This window comes from Pogona vitticeps, chromosome 2, assembly GCF_051106095.1.
Source record: "Pogona vitticeps strain Pit_001003342236 chromosome 2, PviZW2.1, whole genome shotgun sequence".
In the NCBI taxonomy this organism is placed as follows: Eukaryota; Metazoa; Chordata; class Lepidosauria; order Squamata; family Agamidae; genus Pogona; species Pogona vitticeps.
In genome coordinates, this window is record NC_135784.1 from 263915876 (window position 1) to 263939524 (window position 23649).

The 23649-nt window shown below is 42.9% G+C and overlaps 1 protein-coding gene across 1 annotated transcript; it reads right to left on the reverse strand.

Annotated features, from left to right (window-relative positions):
* Positions 1 to 1145: 1145 nt before the first annotated feature.
* On the reverse strand, positions 1146 to 22114 carry FAM174A (family with sequence similarity 174 member A). Its single transcript, XM_020794410.3, has 3 exons — positions 21589 to 22114; positions 15915 to 16049; positions 1146 to 1646 (listed from the first exon to the last, which is right to left on the reverse strand). The coding sequence occupies exons 1-3, from the start codon at positions 21990 to 21992 to the stop codon at positions 1643 to 1645; spliced, it is 543 nt and encodes a 180-aa protein (XP_020650069.3). The 5' UTR covers positions 21993 to 22114; the 3' UTR covers positions 1146 to 1642.
* Between the last annotated feature and the right edge of the window lie 1535 nt (positions 22115 to 23649).

The following is a 23649-nucleotide window of genomic DNA, read 5'->3' on the forward strand; positions in this document are numbered from 1 at the left end:
CAGCCGGGTGCTCCATTTCAGACACATAATCCCGTTTTTGCATCCACTTATCACAGAACACATATATTAAAATGAACATGTGAGTAGTTAACAGATTTCAACTTGCATTATAGATGAAGATAGAAGAATAACACTAGTAAATAAGAACACTTGTGTAATACTACTCTTAGTATTTGAAAATGCAAAATTAATATCATCAGCCTTGTGAAGGGGGAGGGAAGGAAGAATGCACAATCCCATCCTTTTGTGAAGCTTCTTTCTTTCTTTCAAAAAGTTATGGTGCAGAGAAGAAATAGGTTGGGCCATAGAAAACTGGAGGAATACAAGTTGGCAGCTAAAGGTATATTCAGATCCCCACAGATTTATTTTCTTCCTTCCTTTCCTTTCTTCTTGAGGGAACTTTTCAACCATTTCCATTAGACTACCCACTATTGGTCTTCCATCACTGTGGGAGTCAGAGTAGAAGGAAAGAATGCTCAAGCTTCCTACAGCAGCATCAGAAGAGGAAGGAGTGGCAGAAAGTGGGCCTATAATGGGAGAGGCAGATGAGCTCCTTGCAAGTGGGCATGTGGCTATGGTGCCCCTACAGAGGAAACTCTGCTAAAGCAAATTCTCTGAACTAGCTGATGCCCCCTTGTCTAGTTGCAGTACAGCCCAGATTATCTGATGAGGCAGATTTGTTTGCTGCCTCATAGTCTCAGATGGACATCAGATTTTCCTTTGGCTTTAGAGCAGGAGCCTTGTCCATCTGAGGAAGCCATTTATCACTGATCTTTTGAGACAAACTAATGAACCATTGGGAATTTTTGTTTTGACGGCTTCTATCCAGGCTTGCACATACAAAAACTATGATAGAATTCTGCAGTTCTGTGTAACTTAGTTAAGAAAATGGAATCAACATTAAAAGGGCTCCTTGTCTGATTGGTAGCATTTCAAAGCATGCCTTGGCTAAATTAAGGCTTCACTGATTTAGCGGAAGAAGTTGAGCTACAGTAATTGTTATTGGGGTAACTACACACTTGCCAATGGAGAAAGATCAGAAACAAGTTCAGAATGGTAAGCATCACCCTGTCCTGTTGTGTATGTTGTAACATCAATCAATCAATCAATCACATCTGGCACAAACAGACACTTAAACCAAGAGATGGTTGTCAGGAACACTGTAAACATTTATTCACATATCCCAAACAGATCCACAGTGTACATCCGGATTACCAAGGGGAAGGAATTCTTCAGACATATGGGTAATTAGCTTTGGCAAAGTACTGCTATTAAATAAAAGACAAGCTGCAGAGTTCACCAATAAGTTATTATAACTGAAATAGTTCAAAAACTTAAGTTGGCTGAGAAACCCACAGATGTATTTCAGAAGAGGAGATAATAGGATAGAATGAACATGAGCAGAAAATACCCTGTTTAAAATAGGTTTAAAGTTTAGTGCACTATTTCCATAGGCTCTGAACTTAAAATATTTCTGTATGTACAAAAGATACAGTAAAATATTAGTATTTATTGCAACCAACTAAAGGGTGCCAGAGTCTATCATTTGCATATCCCAAATCCTCATACAGGCGTTTTATTCCTTCTGAATAGCTTTCTTTTGTTGACCCATAATTGACATCTTTTCCTGAAAGGCACACACTTATCTATAAAAAAAGAAAAGAAAAGAAGTTATTCTCAGCTGAGAACTTCTAATACACAAAATACATCTATATAAAATCCCCTCTGCCAACACAAAAGCAACACTACTTCACACTGTTGCATTCTTTTATTGGTCCATTTCTTATTTTTATAGATATTGAGTCTTATCAGTAAACTGATAAGACTAGATACCAAGCCATCATCTCACAAAGAACTCACAACATACCTAGCATTTAATATAACCTAGTTACAGTGCTAATGAAAACCTGTTGGCAGATCTGCAAGCATAGAATGTGACCAAAATTGAGCCCTACCTACACAAAACAGCTATTTTCTCTACCTTAAAAACACTTCACAGAAAAAGGGACCCATTTCCCTTCATACAACAGGTGGCAAGATAGAAAATATATCAACCTAATTTTTTTTAATTCAATGTCTCTGCTTACAGCTTCTAAGCTATACACTAGGGCCTGTTCCTCCCCTCCACTATTATTTATTACAGGGTGAATAAAAGTAATGCTTTTAAAAAAAATCAATTTGAATCACAACTTAAAATTTTAAAAATCAATGTTTAAATGTTAAGTCAACAATATATATATATTTTTAAAAAAATTAAATCGTGATTTTAATCAAATCCAAGTTAGCATGTCAACTGTGCCCATTACTTGAAATGCCTTATCTGAGTAGAGATATACTGTATATGCCTGTTTCAATTACTGCAATGTGTTCTACAAAGGACTGCCTTTGGAAAGTTCTAAAATTCAGGAAGTCTGAGATGATAGGGTCAGACTGCTGACTGAAGCTGGTTACAGAGAGCACAGAAACTCCTTGTTATGACAGACTCACTGGGCACTGGTTCATTTCTTGGCACAATTCAACATTTATTACAACTGATAAAGCTGTATGTGACTTTGTTCTGCAGGACCACCCCTCCCCGTATGAGTCTGCTTGGATCCTAAAGCAAATCAGAAGAGGCCTTTCTTACTGTTCCATCAGGCCAACCTCTGGGAAAAATGGAAGAAAGATCTTCTTGGGACTGTTGACCCCTCTGTGCTGTCCTTCTGCCAACAGGCAAAGAATTTTTAATTCAGACACACAAATGGCCACTTTTAACAAGGAACGGTCTATTAACAGTGGATACTCTTACTTTTCTTTTCTTGTTGAGTTTTCATAATGTTTTGACTTTTCCTTTATTTACTGCATGGAAAAACAACACTTATCTAATTGTTTTAACATTATAAAGTATTATTCTTTTCTGTATCTGTTTCTAATTCACACTGGAAACTACTTCTGTTTTTGTATACAAGAAACTCAGTATATAGAATAAATAAAATAGAGATACAGAAGTGTCTTTTACAGACGCTGTATAACAAAAAGACTGTACAACTCCCAACGTATTTTCTATTATTCTCTTACCACCGAACTGTTCTCTAAAAACTTATATTTGCTAGCTCATAACCTTGCAGCAACAATGCTTCGCCCTTTCAAAAAATCAAAATCACTTGAGCAACAGTATTCAGACCACTCAGCAGCTTATTTTGGTGTGTACAGCAGTTCTGAGCTTACTTTATCCATACTATGCACAACTTATATAAGTTATGGGACACATGCAGTTCAATAGTCATTCAGGGCTGCTGGGAATTGTTTAAGTTTCTTTTACAGACATTGTCAAATGGCACTCAGGAGAACCCCATTTCCCACACTATTTCCTTTACTTCAACTTTTTACATCATTTGTGGTCTTGCAGAAGGAAATTTTTCTGGATGTATACTTCTTCATGTGTAAAGAATATATAATAATCTGTACTGCTTTGTAACTGCTGCATAGAAATCTCTGAGCAGTGCTGTTTCATACATCATGATGAGTTCCTTTGGACATGTCTTGCAAAAGGGTTTCACTTATTTTTAATGTTTAGGTATCTCACTGCTGATTACTTCAGCAGAATGGCATAAGCAGAAAAATCTCAGTGTTAATTCTCAGTGCTATGCAGTATTCTTGTTTATAGACTTGCAATGACGAGTGACAGATTAGAGGCTTACAAACAAGTGAAATATTCATAGTTTCCCCTATACTGGTTGCAGCATATGACATTCTAAACAACGTGGATACCATTAAATTCACCAACAGTGAATTCAATGTTTGCTTCTGAATAGTTCAGCCTGATGATTTATTATTTGACATTTATTGAGTTCAACTCTGAACCTACTAATTTGGAGGGGAAAATAGAAATCTATGTATTTTCAAGGTAGCCAACCAATATCTGGGATCTACCACTTGCATTAAGTTAATACAACAAGGCAAAATTACGCCATCCACAGATATCTAGCAGGTCAGGGGAAGAATAGAAATTTTCTTCCTAATTTCTTATTTTCTGTGTAAGGTTTTTTTGTTGTTTTGTTTTTATTTTGCTTTGTTTTTTGGAGGGGGGGACAGAAGAGGTAGAATTATCTGATTCCCCCTCCCTGCAGTGGAACAGCTCAGGTTTATCACCTCAGTGAAAACAATACAGAGACCAATTTTTAGCTAGAAGAATATAACATGATGTAAGAACCACCTCTTGGTGGATGCCAGGGTGATTCAGGAAGCAATTTCATTTTTCATCAGCAATAAGATTTGCATTAATGAATGACCAGTTCAATTCCTGGTTGCACAACAAGCCACCTGACTTGTTCATAATAAGGAACCCAAATGGAGACTAATACATTAGCTATAATTTGCCACTACAAATTATGCAATTTTTCTTTCTACCAGTATAAATATGCATGGGGATTTTGGCCGTTCATGGTAAATTATAATAAAGCAATATTGTAATAAAGTCCAAGCATCTCAGTTAAAGTTAAGTGCATAATTCTTAGCTCATAAAATTAAATCTAAAGAGCTCCCATTACATTGTAGAATATGCATAATGTGAAATCCTTATCTGACATCTGTGCTCATAAAATGTACCTGCCTGGAAGTGTCAAGATACTTTCTGCCAGTATGCACAGTAGTTGATGCACCCCCATCTCAAACAAGTAAATAATACAGTTTTGGGAATTATACTGCTAATTAGAGGAAATTAATATCTAAGATATGAACAAAAATTGTACTAATAAACTTGATTCCACATATTGATTTGAATGCTCCATCATTGCAACACAAATGAAACCTACAAAGTTAGCTTTAAAAGTGCCTTAATCTTAGTGAGGAAATATCAATATTATATTTATATAACAGCTGTTTTGCAGGAAGTTATTCAGACATGATGCTGAAAGATGAGCCCCTCAGGTCGGAAGGCGTCCAACATGCTACTGAGAAAGAGCAGAGGACAAGTACAAGTAGCTCCAGAGCTAATGAACTGGATGGGCCAAAGCTGAAAGGACACTCAGCTGCAGACGCGCCTGGAAGTGAAAGGAAAGTCCGATGCTGCAAAGAAAAATACTGCATAGGAACCTGGAATGTAAGATCAATGAACCTCAGTAAGCTGGACGTAGTAAAACAGGAGATAGCAAAAATAAACATAGGCATCCTGGGCGTCAGTGAACTAAAATGGACGGGAATGGGCAAATTCAATTCAGATGATTATCATATCTACCACTGTGGCCAAGAATCCCATAGAAGTAATGGAGCAGCCCTCATAGTCAAAAAAGAGTGGGAAAAGTTGTACTGGGATACAATCTCAAAAATGATAGAATGATTTCAATACGAATCCAAGGCAGACCTTTCAACATCAAAATAATCCAAGTTTATGCACCAATCACCAATGCTGAGGAGACTGAAACTGACCATTTTATGAAGACTTACAACACCTTCTAGAACTGACACCAAAGAAAGATGTTCTTCTCATTATAGGGTACTGGAATGCTAAAATAGGGAGTCAAGAGAGAAAAGGAACAACAGGTAAGTTTGGCCTTGGAGTTCAAAACGAAGCAGGGCAAAGGCTAATAGAGTTTTGTCAAGAGAACAAGCTGGTCATCACAAACATCCTTTTCCAACAACACAAGAGGCGACTCTACACATGGACATCACCAGATGGGCAATACAGAAATCAGATTGATTACCGTATTTTTCGCTCCATAAGACGCACCTTTCCATAAGACGCACCAATTTTTTAGGAGAAGAAAACAGGAAAATATAATCTGTTTTCTTCGCTCCATAAGACGCACAGACTTTCCACACCCGTGTTTTGTGGGAAAAAAGTGAGTCTTATGGTGCAAAAAATACAGTATGTTCTCTGCAGTCAAAGATGGAGAAGCTCTATAGAGTCAGCAGAAACAAGACCTGGAGCTGATTGTGGCTTGGATCATCAGCTTCTTATAGCAAAACTCAAGCTTAACCTGAAGAAAGTAGAAAAAAAACACTGAGCTAGTCAGGTATAATCTAAACCGAATCCCTTATGAATACACAGTGGAAGTGAAGAACAGATTTAAGGAACTCGATTTGGTGGACAGAGTGCTGGAAGAACTATGGATGGAGGCTCAAAACGTTGTACAGGAGGCAGCAACAAAAACCATCCCAAAGAAAAGGAAATGCAAGAAAGCAAAGTGGCTGTCCAACGAGGCCTTACAGAGAAGGGAAAGAAAATGCAAGGTAGATAGGGAAAGTTACAGAAAACTGGATGCAGACTTCCAAAGAATAGCAAGGAGAGACAAGAGGGCCTTCTTAAATGAACAGTGCAAGGAAATAGAGGAAAATAATCGAAAGGCAAAAACTACCGTACAACTGCACTCATTTCACACACTAGCAAGATTATGCTCAAAATCCTACAAGGTAAGCTTCAGCAGTATGTAGATAGAGAACTCTCAGAAGTACAAGCTGGATTTCAAAGGAGCAGAGGAACTAGAGACCAAATTGGTAACATGCGCTGGATTATGGAGAAAGCCAGAGAGTTCCAGAAAAACGTCTACATTACGCAAAAGCCTTTGACTGTGTTGACCACAAGAAACTATGGCAAGTTCTTAAAGAAATGGGAGTGCCTGACCACCTTATCTGTCTCTTGAGAAATATATATGTGGGACAGGAAGCAACAGTTAGAACTGGATATGGAAAAATTGACTGGTTCAAAGTTGGGGAAGGAGTACAACAAGGCTGTATATTGTTGCCCTGCTTATTTAACTTATATGTAGAATACATAATGCAATAGGCTGGACTGGATGAATCCCAAGCCAGAATTTAGATTGCCGGAAGAAATATCAACAACCTCAGATATGCAGATGATACCACTCTGATGGCAGAAAGTGAGGAGGAATTAAAGAACCTCGTAATGAGGTAGAAAGAGGAGAGCGCCAAAAATTGTCTGAAGCTCAACATCCAAAGAACTAAGATCATGGCCACTGGTCCCATCACCTCCTGCCAAATAGAAGGGGAAGATATGGAGGCCGTGACAGATTTTACTTTCTTGGGCTCCATGATCACTGCAGATGGTGACACCAGCCATGAAATTAAAAGACTCCTGCTTCTTGGGAGGAAAGTGATGACAAACCTAGAAAGCATCAGAAAGAGCGGAGACATCACCTTGCCAACAAAGTACCACATAGTCAAAGCTATGGTTTTTCCAGTAGTGATGTATGGAAGTGAGAGCTGGACCATAAAGAAGGCTGACTGCCAAAGAATTGATGCTTTTGAATTTTGGTGCTGGAGGAGACTCCTGAGTCCCCTGGACTGCAAGGAGATCAAATCTATTAATTCTGAAGGAAATCAACCCTGAGTGCTCACTGGAAGGACAGATCCTGAAGCTGAGGCTCCAGTACTTTGGCCATCTCAGGAGAAGAGAAGACTCACTGGAAAAGCCCCTGATGCTGGGAAAGTGTGAAGGCAAGAGGAGAAGGGGATGAAAGAGGACGAGATGGCTGGACAGTGTCATCGAAGCTAACAACACGAATTTGAGGGAGGCAGTGGAAGACAGGAGGGCCTGGCATACTCTGGTCCATGGGGTCACGAAGAGTCAAACACAACTTAACAACTAAACAACAACAAATTAAAATATCCCTCTTAAGTGCCTTATTTCAAGTTAGTTGGGTGGTTCAAACTGGTGCCTTCAACAAAGTCAGGATGAAGTTTGAAATCCAGCCACTGCATATTAAATACTGTCCTCTTTGAAGCCATCTTCAAAATGTGGTTTCAGATATAGCCATACAGAGAACCACCTGCCTGACACCAAGATGTTTGCAGATTTGTTTTCTGACAAGTTGAAACTTTCCAAAGCTGAGAAAGTTTCACTTCAGTTTCTAGTTCCAGAAAGTGTAATGAGCATATCAGCAACAAGAAAGAAGGTGGAGTTTAAATGCTTCCAAATCATTTTTGCAATCTAGAGAAGCAGACAACCCTCATTTGCAACCTTTATGCATGGGAGAAGTCAGGGAAGAGGGTGAGAGCTGGTACTCTGTAAACTCCAGCAGGAACAAGCAATCACATTCGAAAAATTACTTTGCATGGTGCAGAGTAAAAAGTGCTAGCTGACTGTGAAATACAACAGCAAAACTCATTTTCAAGTCTGTGCTGGGTTTAGCAGGAGGCAAAATGTCCATTCCATACACAAGCATGACCAAAAAACACGCTTATCTTTATATGTAAGTTAATGTAGTACAGCACTAGCAGGTAGGGATGAAAACACATGTTTAAAATTTGTATCTTGCTAAATGTTTAAACTAGCCTTGCTCTGCAAACACTACAGGCAGACCTTGGAAATCATGCAGGGACAGAGTTCAACAAACACATTAAGCTGGTTGCTGGGGGTGGAGCTCAAAAAAAGGTGGAGCTGGGAAAGGGCATCATCAAGCTTTACTTATATTCTGCTACATATCTATTCCAGTTGCCACAAGAGCAGATCATGCTCCTGCAGCAGCAGGTCAAAAATCCACTGCTTGAATATATTTTAATCACAATTTTCCTGACTTTTCCTGACTCTCCCAAAAGTGGCATCCGTGCTATTACACATGCAGAGGTACGCAACAGGATCTCAGTCACTGTCTAGAATCCCCAAAAGACAAGTTAGTAACAACTCCCTAGCCAAAGTAATTAATAGTACAATTAGCTCACATCTGCAACTCAACTATTCTATTGTGTGGACCAAACTATGCAATAATACAGTCACCGAGATAACCTGATTGCTGCTCGCTCACTTCAAGATATGCCCAGGACACAAAGTTTAAAAAAAGGGTCAATCTGCAATTTTTCAAGGCAAGTCAATTTTCCCAAGGATGTGTTGCACTAAAGAAGCCACTAACATGATAATGTTACTCATGACTGTGCAGTAGCATGTGATCTGTCTGGATTCCTAACCTTGGAAGCAATGCAGTTGAAATGAAACAAGTGTACTAATTTTGAGATATATAGGCCAGAGTCCTCTTGGTGTTAACTTATGCTACCCAAGCTAGATGATGGCAACTAGCTATTGAAATATATAACTTAAATTAATTAAAAGCTTCCTATCCCCTCCATGAGATTCTGAGGCTCCCTGGGGCTCTATTTGCCCCATGAAAAATAGAGAATCTTAGAACTGGGTGTGGGACTGGGTACTTAAAATAATTCCTACCAGCAGTCCCATTTCCAATGATAGTGATTTGTGTCAATTAAAGGCTCCCCTCTGGCCCTGAGACTCTCGAAGACTTTCCCAGGGCAAATGGAAGACCTAGGAAGACTTGTAACCTCAAGAGGGAGGGATAATAATATTTCAGTTAATTTAAATTAAACATTCTTGTTGCTTAGAATGTTATCTCTCTTATGCTGTGTAAAATTGAGCAAAAATGCTTTGGTCACAGAAATGTTGTAAGATCAAACACCATTGCCAAACCTTATTCATTTTTAGCATATGTGCAACAGACCACTGCACATGCAGTTGTCTTTGTTGAGGTGTCTGCCCAAGGGGGCATTCCTTATCCCCCAAACTGTGTTGCTTTCAACAAGGCAATCTTCAGCAAAACAGTAACCTGGAGAATGTGCTGTAATTTCTGCCCAAGAACCTATAGTGCTCCATGTTTCCTAACAGGATTCTGCCCACTTAAATGAGAATAGCAGACATCACATTTAGTTCTCCATTCCTGCAAATCTGACCTACTCATTATGGACAACAACCTAATGATAAGATCATTTTTATAGCTAAAACAATAAAGCAACCTCTGTTTTTTTTTAAGAGAACCATTAATGGCAATTAGATTTATAATGTGATTTGTAAAATTCAGAAATGAGAAAGCATGTATTAGAAATAATGAGAAAACAGAAGTCAACATGCAGTCATAAAAGTTCAGCTATCCAACTGTGCCTTCCCATGGGAAATGAGCTGCATTCATTTCAACTGTGAACAACTGATTGCTATTATGCTTCTAATATTAAATATATTTGAATCAATTATTTCCCATACATGTTACATACAGCACTGATGTTACCTGTCTGTCATGGGTTTGGAGGGAAAGTTCCATCCTATGGGGAGTGGAAGGCGGGACATCAGGAGGAGGGGCTGTACTGTATATATATGTGGAGCGTGTGTGGAGAGCTAGGAGAAGTGACGAAGCAGCAGCTGGGAAGAAGAAGCTGGTGTGGGAGTCTGTGTGTCAGACAGGGTACTACTGTGTGTCAGTCAGTACCAACCTGATAGGTTCAGGTGTCTGTTGGTTAGCCAGAACTGATAGGTTCAGGGTCTGTGCTTCAAGTTAAGTGTTCTGTGTGAACCAAACTGTGTGCATGTATGAATGAGACTAAGCCACGTTACTATATCTTATTCACCTGATCATTTTATTTTTCCCTGTGTGTTATTTAATAAACCTTGTTCTTTTATTTGTTGAAAATCCATCCCTGGTCTGTGTGACTTCTTATAGGGAATGGTTGGTGGCAGCTTAGTTAACGTGTGGCAGATCCCAGTAGGTCTGGGTTTGTCACATTGATTGGTGTCCAGCGTGTGGGATACGACTGGTCCAGTTGTCCAGTGGTACAGCAAAGCCTTGGCAAGTGTGCCCAGAGCAAGGGGGGTCTAGTCAGGGACAATCTGAGAGCGCGTAGGTAATCTTCTAGGTGTGCCTCACGGGGGGGTGCACTAGTAGAAGAACGTGTAACCTCAGATTGGGGGCTAGATTAGGGAGCTCTGAGGCAGCCTGTTTTGGCGGGAAAAAGCTGAGGCAAAACTGTGAAATAGCAGTGAGCTAGCTTGTCTGCTGAGAGGCCTAGCAGAGGGGGGTGGACTCCGGCTGGCTACAGTTGCAAGTTAGTGCTGAAGAACAGCAGCAATCTATAGAGAAAGCTGGTTCTGAGGCAAAAGAAAAAAAAAGTGGTCGCTTTATTTTGAGGCTTGACTTTTGAAAGCAGCCTGTTCTGGGGGGGGGATTATGCCCTTGACTCGAAGCCAAATGGCAGAAATGGGTGAAGTGAAAGACCCCCAGGTAGACCAAGGTTCTGAGGATGAATTTGGCTCAGTGCAAGGTGACAGCACGGGAGAACAGAACCCAGAACTCAGGAAAATACTCCTAGCCCAACAGCATGAACTGAGGGTGAGGGAAATGGAGGAAAGATTAGAGAGAGAAAGAAGGCAATTTGAGATTGAGAGAATGGAAAGAGCAGAAAGATTGGAGAGAGAGAAAATGGCGTTTGAGTTAAGGAAATTGGAACTGATGAATCAGAACAATAATAACAATAGGGATTCTGAGGGAGGCCAATTGTCTAAAGCTGACCTGAAGAAATTCCCTGTGTACCACAAGGGAGATTGTCCTGAGGTGTTCTTTTCCTTAGTGGAAAGAGCGTTTGTGGACTTCTCAGTAAGGGAAACTGAGAAGATGACCATCATGCGATCTTTAATCAGTGGCAGCCTTGCTGAAGTTTATTCAGAGATGCCACAGGAACTGATGAAAGATTTTGCAGAGTTTAAAAAACTGGTGTTTGCAAGACATGGGATAAATGCGGAACAGCTGAGGCAAAGATTCAGGTCAATCACCAAGAAACCAGAGCAGACTTTTACCCAAGTGGGGGCCCAATTGGTGAGGCTGCTAGAGAAATGGCTATCTCAGGAGGGGACAGAGACCTTTCAGCAGCTCAAAGACTTGATAGCGCTGGAACAGTTCTATTCAGTCCTGCATGGGGAACTGAAATTCCAGGTGAGGGAAAGAAAACCGAAATCTGTGGCAGAAGCAGCCGAGATCGCAGATTTTATTTCCCAAATAAGAAAGCCCTTAGATGCTGAGGGGAAATCTGTAGGTAAACCCAAAGAAACCTACAGCAAGTACTCTCAGGGACCAGGGAAAAACCAGCAAGGGGGAGGGGCCCATGGTGAAGGGAAGCCCTCAGACATGAAACCAAGACCTCAGATTTTGGAGGGAAAACCAAAACAGGATGAGAAAGACTCAAAATATAGCAGAAAATGTTACTTCTGTCAGGGAAAGGGCCATCTAATCTCAGAGTGTGAGAAATTAAAGCAGCTAAAAGGAATTGTGCCTCAGGATTCGAGTGGAACCAAGCCAAAAGCTGTGTTCTGTGTCCAGAAAGAGCAAGGCTCATTGTCACTGAGGGAGCCTGTTGCCATGGCTACTCAATCTGGAACAGCTACATCTGCTGATCAGGCTGAGGAAAATGGTCCTCTTGTAGAGGTCAGGCGCTGCCTACTGGTGAGAACAGATTCTCAGTTGTTTGCAACAGCAGGGGTGGACGTAGGAATACTTGGCCATCAGTATCGGGGGCTGCGGGACACTTGTTCTCAGGTGACCCTGTGCCATCCAGATATTATTCCTAGGGAATATGTAATCCCAAATGAGAGCATGAAGGTGGCAGGGATTGAGGGGCAGGTGATCTCACTGCCAGTAGCGGAGGTACCTGTGAACTTTCAAGGCTGGAGGGGAGTTTGGCGGCTAGCAATTTCATCGACTCTGCCAGCAGCCGTGCTCGTGGGAAATGACCTGGCTGAACATGTGAAACGGGTGCTAGTGATTACACGTTCACAAGCCACCACGGGGACAGTTCAGGGGGGTAATGATGAGCCCGAGACGGAAGCAGGTGGGGGGAGTTCAGAAGCTGTGGTGGAAACCTTAACCACAGACAGCAGATTTGGACAAGAGCAAAAGGCAGACGCCACTCTCCAAAAGTGTTTTGAACAGGTGACTGACGCCCAGCTAACACCTGAAACCCCAGTGAGATTTCTAGAGAAAAAGGGGATTTTGTATAGAGAGACCCTGAGGAATATCTCAAAAGGGGGAGATGGGATCCGAAGTCAGCTAGTGGTACCTGAAAAGTATCGCCCCATGATCTTACAAAGGGGGCACTCTGACATGTTTGCTGCGCACTTAGGGGTGAACAAAACACAGCAGAGAATCACACAGAATTTTTACTGGCCTGACATAGGGAAGCAGATCAGGGAGTTCTGTAAACAATGTGATGTGTGTCAAAGGCAGGGGAATAGCCGCGACAGGACCAAAGCAAAGTTGTGCCCTTTGCCTGTGATTGACACTCCGTTCAAATGCATAGGGGTGGATATTGTGGGACCTTTGCCCAAGGCCACAAAGAAGGGGAACAGGTTCATTCTCACCATTGTGGACCATGCCACGAGGTACCCTGAAGCCATACCCTTGACTAACATTGAAACTAACACAGTGGCAGATGCCTTGGTGGGGTATATGTCCAGGATGGGATTTGCCTCAGAAATAATCACAGATTTGGGAGCATCATTTACATCGAAGCTCATGAAACGCTTATGGCAAATCTGTGGAATTAAGCACAAGGAAACCACTGCCTATCACCCTGAAAGTAATGGGTTAACTGAGAAGTTCAATGGGACTCTAATGCGCATGATTAGGGCTTACTTGGCAGAGAATCCAAACAATTGGGACCAGAAGCTGCAATCCCTTTTGTTTGCTTATCGATCAGTGCCACAAGCCAGTACCGGGTTCAGTCCGTTTGAACTTTTATTTGGGAGAAGGGTGAAAGGGCCCCTTGATTTGATCAAACAAAATTGGGAGCAGATCACCCAGGATGACCCACAAGACGTTGTGACATACATAGACACCTTGATGAATGACCTAAAGAGAAACCTAGAGCTAGCAGCAGAGACCCTGCAAGCTCAAAAGGTCAGAAAGAAAGCTTGGGATGACCAGGAAGGCAGGGAGAGGCACTTTAACCCAGGGGAGGGAGTGCTTTGGCCTAGGCTCTGCAAAGAGGACAAACTGCAGCTGGGTAGCCCAGAAATAAAATACTTGGGTCACATGGTAGGGGGAGGAGTGATAAAACCCCTAGAGGCCAAAATAGAAGCAGTTCGTGATTGGCCCAGACCCACCACCAAGAAAAAAGTCAAATCATTTCTTGGGTTGGTGGGCTACTACAGAAAGTTCATCCCGAGGTTTAGCGAGATTGCGGCTCCGCTGACCGATCTGACGAGGAAGAAGGCTGATGACCGCATCCCGTGGACCAGCGACTGTGAGGAGGCGTTCCAGAGGTTGAAGCAGGCGCTAATCAACTATCCAGTGCTGCGTGCTCCAGACTTCGACCGGGAGTTCATCATCTACACCGATGCGTCTAACAGCGGGGTAGGAGCGGTTCTTTGCCAGGAGGATGAGAATGGTGACCAGCATCCAGTGTCCTACCTGAGTAGGAAACTCCAGAAAGGTGAGAGACATTTGGCAACCGTGGAGAAGGAGTGCCTGGCAATAGTCTACGCGATCCAGAAGGCCAAGCCTTACATCTGGGGAAGACATTTTGTTCTGTGCACTGACCATTCACCACTGCAATGGTTAAAGACAATGAAAACCCACAATAGTAAACTTATGAGGTGGGCTTTAAACCTGCAGGACTATGACTTTGAAGTGAAGGTGGTCAGAGGGTCAGTGAACTGTGTTGCTGACGCCTTGTCAAGAAGACCTGAAGAATGAAGACGGCAAAAGAAACATGGACTATGTATATATATTGATGACAAAGAGTTAAATGTACCTGGTTTTTTGAATTTGGTTTGTATGAATAAAGGTAAATTGATGTAATGTATATGGTAAATGTTTAAATGCCTAATTGATATGGTTAACTTAGAATGTAAGTATAAGTAAGTATGATATTGTATGTATAACTGTTGTTGTGTATTTTATCCAGGTTGTTTTTTTGGTGAAAAGCACCTTAGCTTTCCCCCTACAAAACAACTTATAAAGAGGGGAGGTGTTACATACAGCACTGATGTTACCTGTCTGTCATGGGTTTGGAGGGAAAGTTCCATCCTATGGGGAGTGGAAGGCGGGACATCAGGAGGAGGGGCTGTACTGTATATATATGTGGAGCGTGTGTGGAGAGCTAGGAGAAGTGACGAAGCAGCAGCTGGGAAGAAGAAGCTGGTGTGGGAGTCTGTGTGTCAGACAGGGTACTACTGTGTGTCAGTCAGTACCAACCTGATAGGTTCAGGTGTCTGTTGGTTAGCCAGAACTGATAGGTTCAGGGTCTGTGCTTCAAGTTAAGTGTTCTGTGTGAACCAAACTGTGTGCATGTATGAATGAGACTAAGCCACGTTACTATATCTTATTCACCTGATCATTTTATTTTTCCCTGTGTGTTATTTAATAAACCTTGTTCTTTTATTTGTTGAAAATCCATCCCTGGTCTGTGTGACTTCTTATAGGGAATGGTTGGTGGCAGCTTAGTTAACGTGTGGCAGATCCCAGTAGGTCTGGGTTTGTCACACTGTAAAGTAACTAAATTAAAAACATTTTTTTCTGAACTGTATTTTTAAAAATCTTGTGCTTTCTATCCTCTATCCACATGTACGCTTAATAAGGAAACTCAATTATAGGTACAATTTTCCATGATATTCTATATTGCAATGCCACTGAAACTTCATGTGCAATTCCCATTTCTGCTTCATATCTTCACAGACATCTGTGTTCACCCCATTACAGAAATAATTTGCACAAGCAAATACAAACTGCTTGCTACTGAGACCAGTAGCCTTAAACTATTTTGAGGAAAATATTTATTCTTTTAATTGGAAATTGCTCATATTTCTCAAAAGAAACTTCAAAGTTATTGCAAGTAAAATTGAAAGCAACATACTGTACTATTCATTTAATTAGCTAGAAAAAAAAAGACAAACGGTGCTACTAGCAATGTCCACTGCCTTTATTTAGTACATGCAGTACTATTGGGAATATAAGCAAAACTTTTTTGGCAATCAGATATAAAACATGGCTATGCTACAATTGCAACATAAACAACCGCAGATATGAGAAGTATTAAAAATACTTCAACAGTAACTTCATCCTTGAATGTACACTGTTTTGTTTACAAATGGGTACCGTTATAATCATTTCCTTGTCTCTCACATCAGAATATTACTATCCCTAGCTACCAACCTTCGAGGATGATTAGCATCAAACAGTGTTGTATCATCATCTTCATCATCTTGTTCTAATGGTGTCAACTCTGTATTTTCTATGTTAGTGTCCAGAACTCCATACCGACGTGTCTTTCTGTTCCTTCGTCTAAGTCTGAAAAAAGTGAAAGTTACAACATATTTACCACGAACTAAATGAAATGAACCAAAGAATATTTGCTCTCTAAAAAAACAAAAACAAACAAACAAAAAACAGGGCAAAAAAGGAGGGGAATGGAAAAGTGCAGACATTACCATCAGCCAAAAAGCATTAACAATATGATTTTCAAGTACTGTACATTAGTATCCCCACTCAACTCTAGTGTAGCTCCCTCTCTGTTTCAAGAAGGTATCAAATAACAGTCCCCTGAAATGTTGCCTTAAAACACCTAAAAAACAAGTGAACTCAAATAGACCAAGGCAGCTGTAAACCTTTAGGAACTTTACAACAGATCACAAATATTTCTAAATGTGTGTTAACATGCCAAGGACAGAGCTACAGCAACTTACACTGATATACAGGTTGGAACAGGGGTCAGGGAACTGTATTTATATACACCAACATTACCCCCTTCATTTGAAAGGAAGGACCTTGGTCACGCGTGGCCAGTCGAACACCATCACAGAAGCCTCACTGCCTGTACCCGGGCCTCCTCTTCCTCTGGCGGGCAGCTTCCGGGCAGCCATCAAAGACCAGCAGGTGGCTTGCTCGCTGGGGGCACCTAACGGTGCCTCCTGCTCTAGCACCAGCAGCCGCGTTGGGCCTCAGTGCCAGGGCTTCCGCGGGCCTCACTGTCGAAGCACTGCAACAGCTGCTGCATGGACGGCAAGAGGCTCCTCCAGGACTGGCCAGCTGGCGCCGAAGGAAGCCGCGCAGCCGGGTGAGCACCACTGCTGCCTGATGGGCTCCTCCGGGAACGGGACGTAGGGCAGCGGCGTCCTGGCGCTGGGAGGCTGAGCCTGGCCCGGGCTGCCGCCGTGGCCACGCCCACCCCCCTACGCCGCAATACATCTCTCCAGGTAGTAGAAGGAGAGGCTTCTCCTGGCCAGGGCGCTGTGGCCACTCGCCCTGGCCTTGCCCTCTGCCATGGCCAGCCCCACCACCGCTGCCTCGGCTGCCCTGTGCCACCGGCTGGGGGCCGTCCCCAGCCACCATCCGCTGTGGCTAAGTTGCAGCCAGGCCAGAAAAGGGGGTGGGAAGGGGGCGATCAGGCAGCCAGGGATCCCCCCTCCGGGCAGAAGAGGAGGAAAAAGAGGAGGAGGAGGAGGAGAGAAGGTGATTAGGATCATGTCCTCATTACCCCCAGGATTTTCCTTTTTACCCCATTTGGGGTAATTTACCCTTGTTCCCTGACCACTGGGTTGGAACCTCAGAAAAGTGTATGCACACAAGTTTATAGAAATCACCGTTATTTCTATAAAGCACTGTTCCCTTAGCATATGAAAGCAGTACATCCAACTGAACAATCAAGTTGGTATACAATAGGTGGTAAACATTTTTGTGAATTCTTTCTTTTTAATTTAATGGCTGTGTTGATCTATACAATATGACTAGAAGATTTCAAAGCATTCTGAGGAAAAGGTGTATTTAATCTTGCATTGTCATTCCTCCTGTAGCCCTAGAAACACACAGTTCAAAAAAGAACCAACAATGCTCTACTTCCACCTTTGCAATAATAATAAATGATGGTTCTTGAAATAGGAAAATTATTTAAAACAATAAAGCAGAACCTTCAGTTTCAAACATTCTATTTTCAAATAATTACTCTTTCCTTCAAGCAAATACATTTCCACTAAGGTACAAGATGAGGACTTTATACCAACATGTTGACTAGATATGCTTCAAAAGACACTCTCAAACATTTTATAGAAATGGCATTTTAAATTCTGCCTAGGATTAATGAACTTATACCAAAATACATCTTGCATATTTGAGGTTGGACCCACATAACTATGCACAGAGTGGGGTGAACCTGGCTTTTCTGTCCACTCATTCTCCTAAAAAGGCTCCTCCAAGGGCCTGGGAACTGAGGAGGAAGGGGAAAATGTAAAAAAAAAAAAAACATTCAGAAGCAGCCCATTTCTTTCTTAGTCCATTATATCACATCCCCCACCACTTAGCAGAGTATTCTAGACTTGCGGGGAGGATAGGGATCCCCATTCCACAGGTATTTATCTGGCTCCAACACTCTCTTTTTTAAGACTATTTTTATTTGTATGAAAATATTTTAACCTTTGGTGGAAAGTTTCTATGACGTTACAATGGATACTGTACATTCAAGTGCAATGGCCTTCAAATGAGGCTACCATGCTCTGGATGCATCTTAAGACAAGACTCAATGCTAGAAAAAGTTGAAGGCAGTAGGAAAAGAAGACCACACATGAAATGGATCAACTCAATAATGAAATTTGTCATCTTTAATTTGCAAGAACTGACCAGAGCTGTTAACTGTTAAAACCTCTTGGAGCTCACTGATTCATAAGGTTGTCATTAACTAGAAGCACTTGACAGTAACAAAAAAACTTTCAACTATTTTCCTCTTAAGGAAGTATTTCTGTGTTCTATATCAAGTCTGAAGCGACTTAAAGAGGCACTAGAAGAGCTTTCAGGGTAAGTGAGATATTTAAGGAATGGTTTTACCAACGTGGTGGCATTGTGGGCTAAACTGCAGAAGCCTGTGCTGCAGGGTCAGAAGACCTGCAGTCATAAGATCAAATCCACTTGACGGAGTGAGCTCCCGTTGCTTTGTCCCAGCTCCTCGCCAACCTAGCATATAACTTTTATATGTTATTCATAATATTATAATATGTTGCAAAACCATTATTTAAAATTGATACCCATTGAAATGGTAACTCTACTTGTAGGCTTCACCTTGCCAGAGTGTCATTCCCCTGCTGGAATACATTCTGCTCTACCTCAAAATAATTTGACTTTTAAAAAAGAATATCTCTATATGTAGTATCAATTGTAGAGGCCACTCCCCCTGGTAAGGAGACACAAGTTGGCTCATGATGTCACCAGGATTCTCCTCCTCAGTGCAATCTTAATACTTAATCAATCAATTATTTATTATCAAGTCAATTCCAACTTATGACCACTCTCCCAGGATCTTCTAGGAATAAAACACTCAGAAGTGGTTTACCAGACCTTCCTTTTGCTGGTGCACTGGGGCCATACTGGCTGCCAAGGTCAAATGAGTGGCAGGGCATAAGACTTCATCAGTCACACACACTATGGATAATTTAGACTGTCCCTTGCAAGAACCACCATAGAGACTCAAACTCTTGACCCCTCACTCTGCAGCCAGCTGCTTCAACTCACAGAATTATATAACTTCTTTGACAAATTTAGACTGAGGTATTTTTGACTGAGCTCAGTGGGATTTGCTCCCAGATAACTGCACTGAACTCTAATGCTCAGCTCCAAATCTGTGAACACCTACTCTACAATAAGCCCAGCAAATTCAGAAGAACTGATTTCAATATACATTTAGACAGGTCTTTGATTGATTTGATGCACAACCAGGCAAGGTCTTGAAGCTTTAGAGGTGGAATCCTAGCACACTTGTGGGGACCCTAAGAGCTCAGCAATGCAATACAAGTGCAAAGATAGAAGCTGAGAAGGGAAGGCTGGAGTTATGCCAGGAGTGGGTGGTGGATGTGCGTAAAGGGCATGTCACCCAAACTGCTATTTCTAAAATTTCTCTCCTGAGTTAGAGGGCAAAGACTGGGCCTTGTTTTCATATGGGATGACACAAGACCTTGAAACATCTCAACTGGCCACTACCCCAAAGCCACATCAAATCCTCCTCTCCAGTTTGGTGTCAAAGGAAAGGGAGAGATTTTCCCAGCAATTGTGTTGCACTGCAAACCAGAAAGGAAAGGGAAGCTTCTTTCACAATGTTAGTCAGGACGTGATGGAAACAAGTGGAATCATGAATCACTCTTTATACAGACATTAATTTTTAAGAGTGCATAATTCCATCATTTATATCCCAAACAGGAATCAAGTATAACTTGGCCATCATTTACTATTAGACTGATAGACTAATCTCCTATTTTGGTCAGCCTTCCATGCTGCCAGTTGCTTCTACAAGGCTTCTCTTCTCCTGTCATCCCAATGCTTATTTTTGTCAGATGTGCAGTACTTTTAGCAAAAAAAGTGATGCTTAGTGCTTATATACTGCCCCACAGCACTCTCTGTGCGGTTTACAAGTTAATTATGCAGGCTACACATTGCCCCCCAGTAAGCTGGGTACTAATTTTACCGACCTCGGAAGGATAGAAGGCTGAGTCAACTTTGAGCCGGCTACCTGGGATAGAACCCTGGGTCATGAGTACAGTTTTGGCTGCAATACAACAGTTTAACTACTGTGCCATGAGGCTCCAAAAACTGCAACATGGAGCAAATTATAAAATGGGCAGAATTAAAAAGAGGAAGCTGTAGTTCATGGTCTGGTGGATTCACTCATTTCTTTTTCTCTTTATCCACCTGTGTTTGTGCAACTTAGTATCAGTATGCCTCCCTAATGAAAGTAGGATGGAGTAGAAATTCTTCATGCAGCTGGTGAATGAATATCAAGTCAATGGTTGCCTAAGATGTAATAACTCTATAAGACTTTACGGTACCATATGAATCTATACCCTACATGCTGACAGGAGAGTTTTGCTAACAGCAGCTTTGCTGTAGCATCATTGTGACTTGCAAAATACCAAGAATGATGCACCCAGAGGCAATGGGTTGAAGTGTTCATGCTCTGCCTCAGCCGAAATCAGTTACACATACAGTACTGCAGACCCATTCAAGTCCATGATATGTACTTATCAATCACATCTATCTTAAGTACTTTTTATTTCAATGGACTTTAACAATCACAAACATGAAACTGGGCCTCTACTCCAAACTAAAAAAGAAATAGGTCCTTTGGCTACAAACTTGCAGTCTGCTTAAATATGCAATTCTTCTCAATGTGCGAGAAAAGGTATGTTTTCAATTTATCATATCAGAACTGCAGCTGAAAGGGGCCCAATGGATCATACAGTCCAAACCTCTGTCAAGGCAGTGAGGAATTTAACTCCCAATCTCTGGCTCCAATTAGATTCAATTCAATAAATCACTGATAGCCCAAAACATGCTGTCCAAACCAAATGTATATACCATGAGCTACCTTCCAGACGCTCTTAAAAAGCAACATACGAAACAATACCTGTTCTATCAAATAGCGAGGGTGACTTTAGCGTGTTCTGGAAATATGGTCCCACAACCCTCTACTGCTGACCTTGGTGGGTAGAGCTGAGGGGCACTTAAGTCCAAAGGACCAGCGGAGATAAAGTTGCCCATCCCCCAAGTAAAGGATTGGCAAAGTTTAAATACCAGATCCCAAAGAGAATGTTTGCAGAGCTGACAGTAGACAGGAGGTTATGCTCAAGTGTAGTGTAGGATCTCTGTGCATGTGTGTGTTGCGCTCTCTGTGTGTGTGTTGCCTGCCACAGATAAACAAGGCTGCATAGGAAGCCTCTCCCCAGACAGGAAGGGTCACTTCCACCTTCCCCAGAGTCCGGGGGGGGGGAAGGGAGGGAACTGTTCGGAGGCGCCCCAAACTTTACAAGCAACCACAAGGCAGGCCCCGGAGAGCCGCCGCTCCGCCGCTCACCGCACGGTCCGGATGACGAAGTAAACGATGAGGGCGGCGCTGGCCAGGACGAGCACCGAGAGGGCGCGCTGGGTCATGGGCCGGTTGTCCTCCGGAGGGGGCAGCACGGCGGCCAGGCTGTTGCTGCTACTGCTGCTGCTGCCCGCAGTGCCGCTCTGCGCGGCGTCCCCACCGGGAGTGCCCGGAGGAGCCGAAGGGGCGTCCTGGTGGTTTGCCCGCCCGGAGGAAAGGGGAGGCGGAGGCGTGGGGCGGAGGTCCGGTCGGGCCGCCGGGTCAGGAGCTACTGCTGCTGCAGCTCCTCCACCACCACCACCACCACACAGCGCGGCCACAAGAAGCAGCGCCGGCCAAAGCGAGCGACAGGGCGAGGGCGGCGGCGGCGGCGGCAAAAGCCCCCGCCGCATGGCGCCCAGTACGAACCCGGCCCGAGCGGGCGCGGCCTAAACGCCGCGGGACCCTTCGGGGAAAGAAGAAGCGGAAGCGGAAGCGCTCGTCCTCCAGGCGACTGAAGACGCTGCCATAGACGCGCCGAGCGGCGGGACATCAAAAGCCCCAATCCCCGCCCCTAGCGGCGCGAGACCAGAGCGCGAGCTTTGGGGCGCCTGCGCCGACGCTATCGCTCCTCTCCCGCCCCTCCCTTCCTTTTGTCACCCGCGCGCCCCGGGCAGTCTTTGCAAGTGAGGAGGATGTTTTGCCTTATCGAAGACCTGTAAAGGCGTTTTTGGAAGGACAGCTTTTGCATTCTGCAAAGAATGTTGCTGAAGCGGCTGCTCAAAAAATAAATGAGAACTTTTAGTGCCTCGTAGAAGAGAAAGAAAGGTTCATATTGGATCTTTCCAATTCCAAAACTTCTGGAATATTGACAACTTTTTAGAAGGGCGATTATTTTTTTACTTAGTATAGCCTTGATAACACATAATACATGGGAATTAAAAACAGTAATAAAGTAGCAACTGAAATAAAGGTAGTGTCCGTGCATTATCATGAATGAGAAAATCCCTTGTATTCCAGAATTCAAAAATAGACTCACAGAATAGTTGCAAGCATGAGAAACCACCTTGCACCCTACTTTTAGAGTGTTCAACTTGCCCAGTTTGTTTTCTCGTATCTTGGTATGGTAGCCACATCTACTTTTGGAGGGCAGTCCTCTGAATATGTACTTTACTTTATTGGTTGATTGCTTAAAACCATAGGACATCGCAATATATCAATGACAGCATCAAACATCTGTGGCACTGTCATATCACAATTACACTTAAAAAAGATTTAGGATTTTGGATGCTTGGCATGAATCTTCTTTGCTGCCGGGACAAATTTTACTACTTGATGGGTAGTAAATACATCCCTGTCCACAAGCAGCATGCAGAATTGAGCCACAGGAGTGCTGTCACACAAAGTTCTAAGTATACCTGCAAGGAGTTTTCTCCTGGGGTGATCATATAAAGGACATCTTAACAAATAATGAGAAACATCTTCAACTTCTCCTGATCCACATATACAGTGGTATCTCGCAAGACGAATGCCTCGCGCAATGAAAAACCACAAGATGTAAGCGTCTTGCGAGGGGTTTTTTGGTGACTCGCAAGACAAAGATAATTTCGTCCTGTGAAGCACAGTTTACCATAGAAATGCATTGAAATTTAATTAATGCGTTCTTATGGGCCAAAAAAGTCTGAAAAAGTCACTAACCAGGTAGGGATGTGGGGAAGCACCATCGGAGTACTGGCGGGGGGGCCTCACCACGATCGCCGCCTTCAGAGGCTTCCCTTGCACCATCGGAGGACTGGCGGGGGGCCCCACGCAGCTATCGCCGCTTTCAGAGGCCTCCCAGGGCTTGCCCAGCACCATTTTTGATGTTCCCGCCCTTTTCCCCTGCCTTTTTCCGTTCTGAGGCTTGCCCAGCACCATCAGAGGACTGGCGGGGGACGTCTGAAAGTGGCAATCGCGGTTGCGGGGTACCCCCACCAGTCCTCCAATGGTGCTGGGGGAGTATCCGAAGGCCTCAAAAGCCAGTGATCGTGGTGAGGGGTCCCCCGTCAGTCCTCCGATGGTGCTTCCTCA

Excerpts from the sequence above, each read along its gene's own strand:
- FAM174A (XM_020794410.3), bottom strand. The coding sequence starts at position 21,992 with ATGCGGCGGGGGCTTTTGCCGCCGCCGCCGCCGCCCTCGCCCTGTCGC. Across the intron at positions 16,050-21,588 it reads TTCGTCATCCGGACCGTGCG|ACTTAGACGAAGGAACAGAA; the intron begins GTGAGCGGCGGA and ends CACTTTTTTCAG.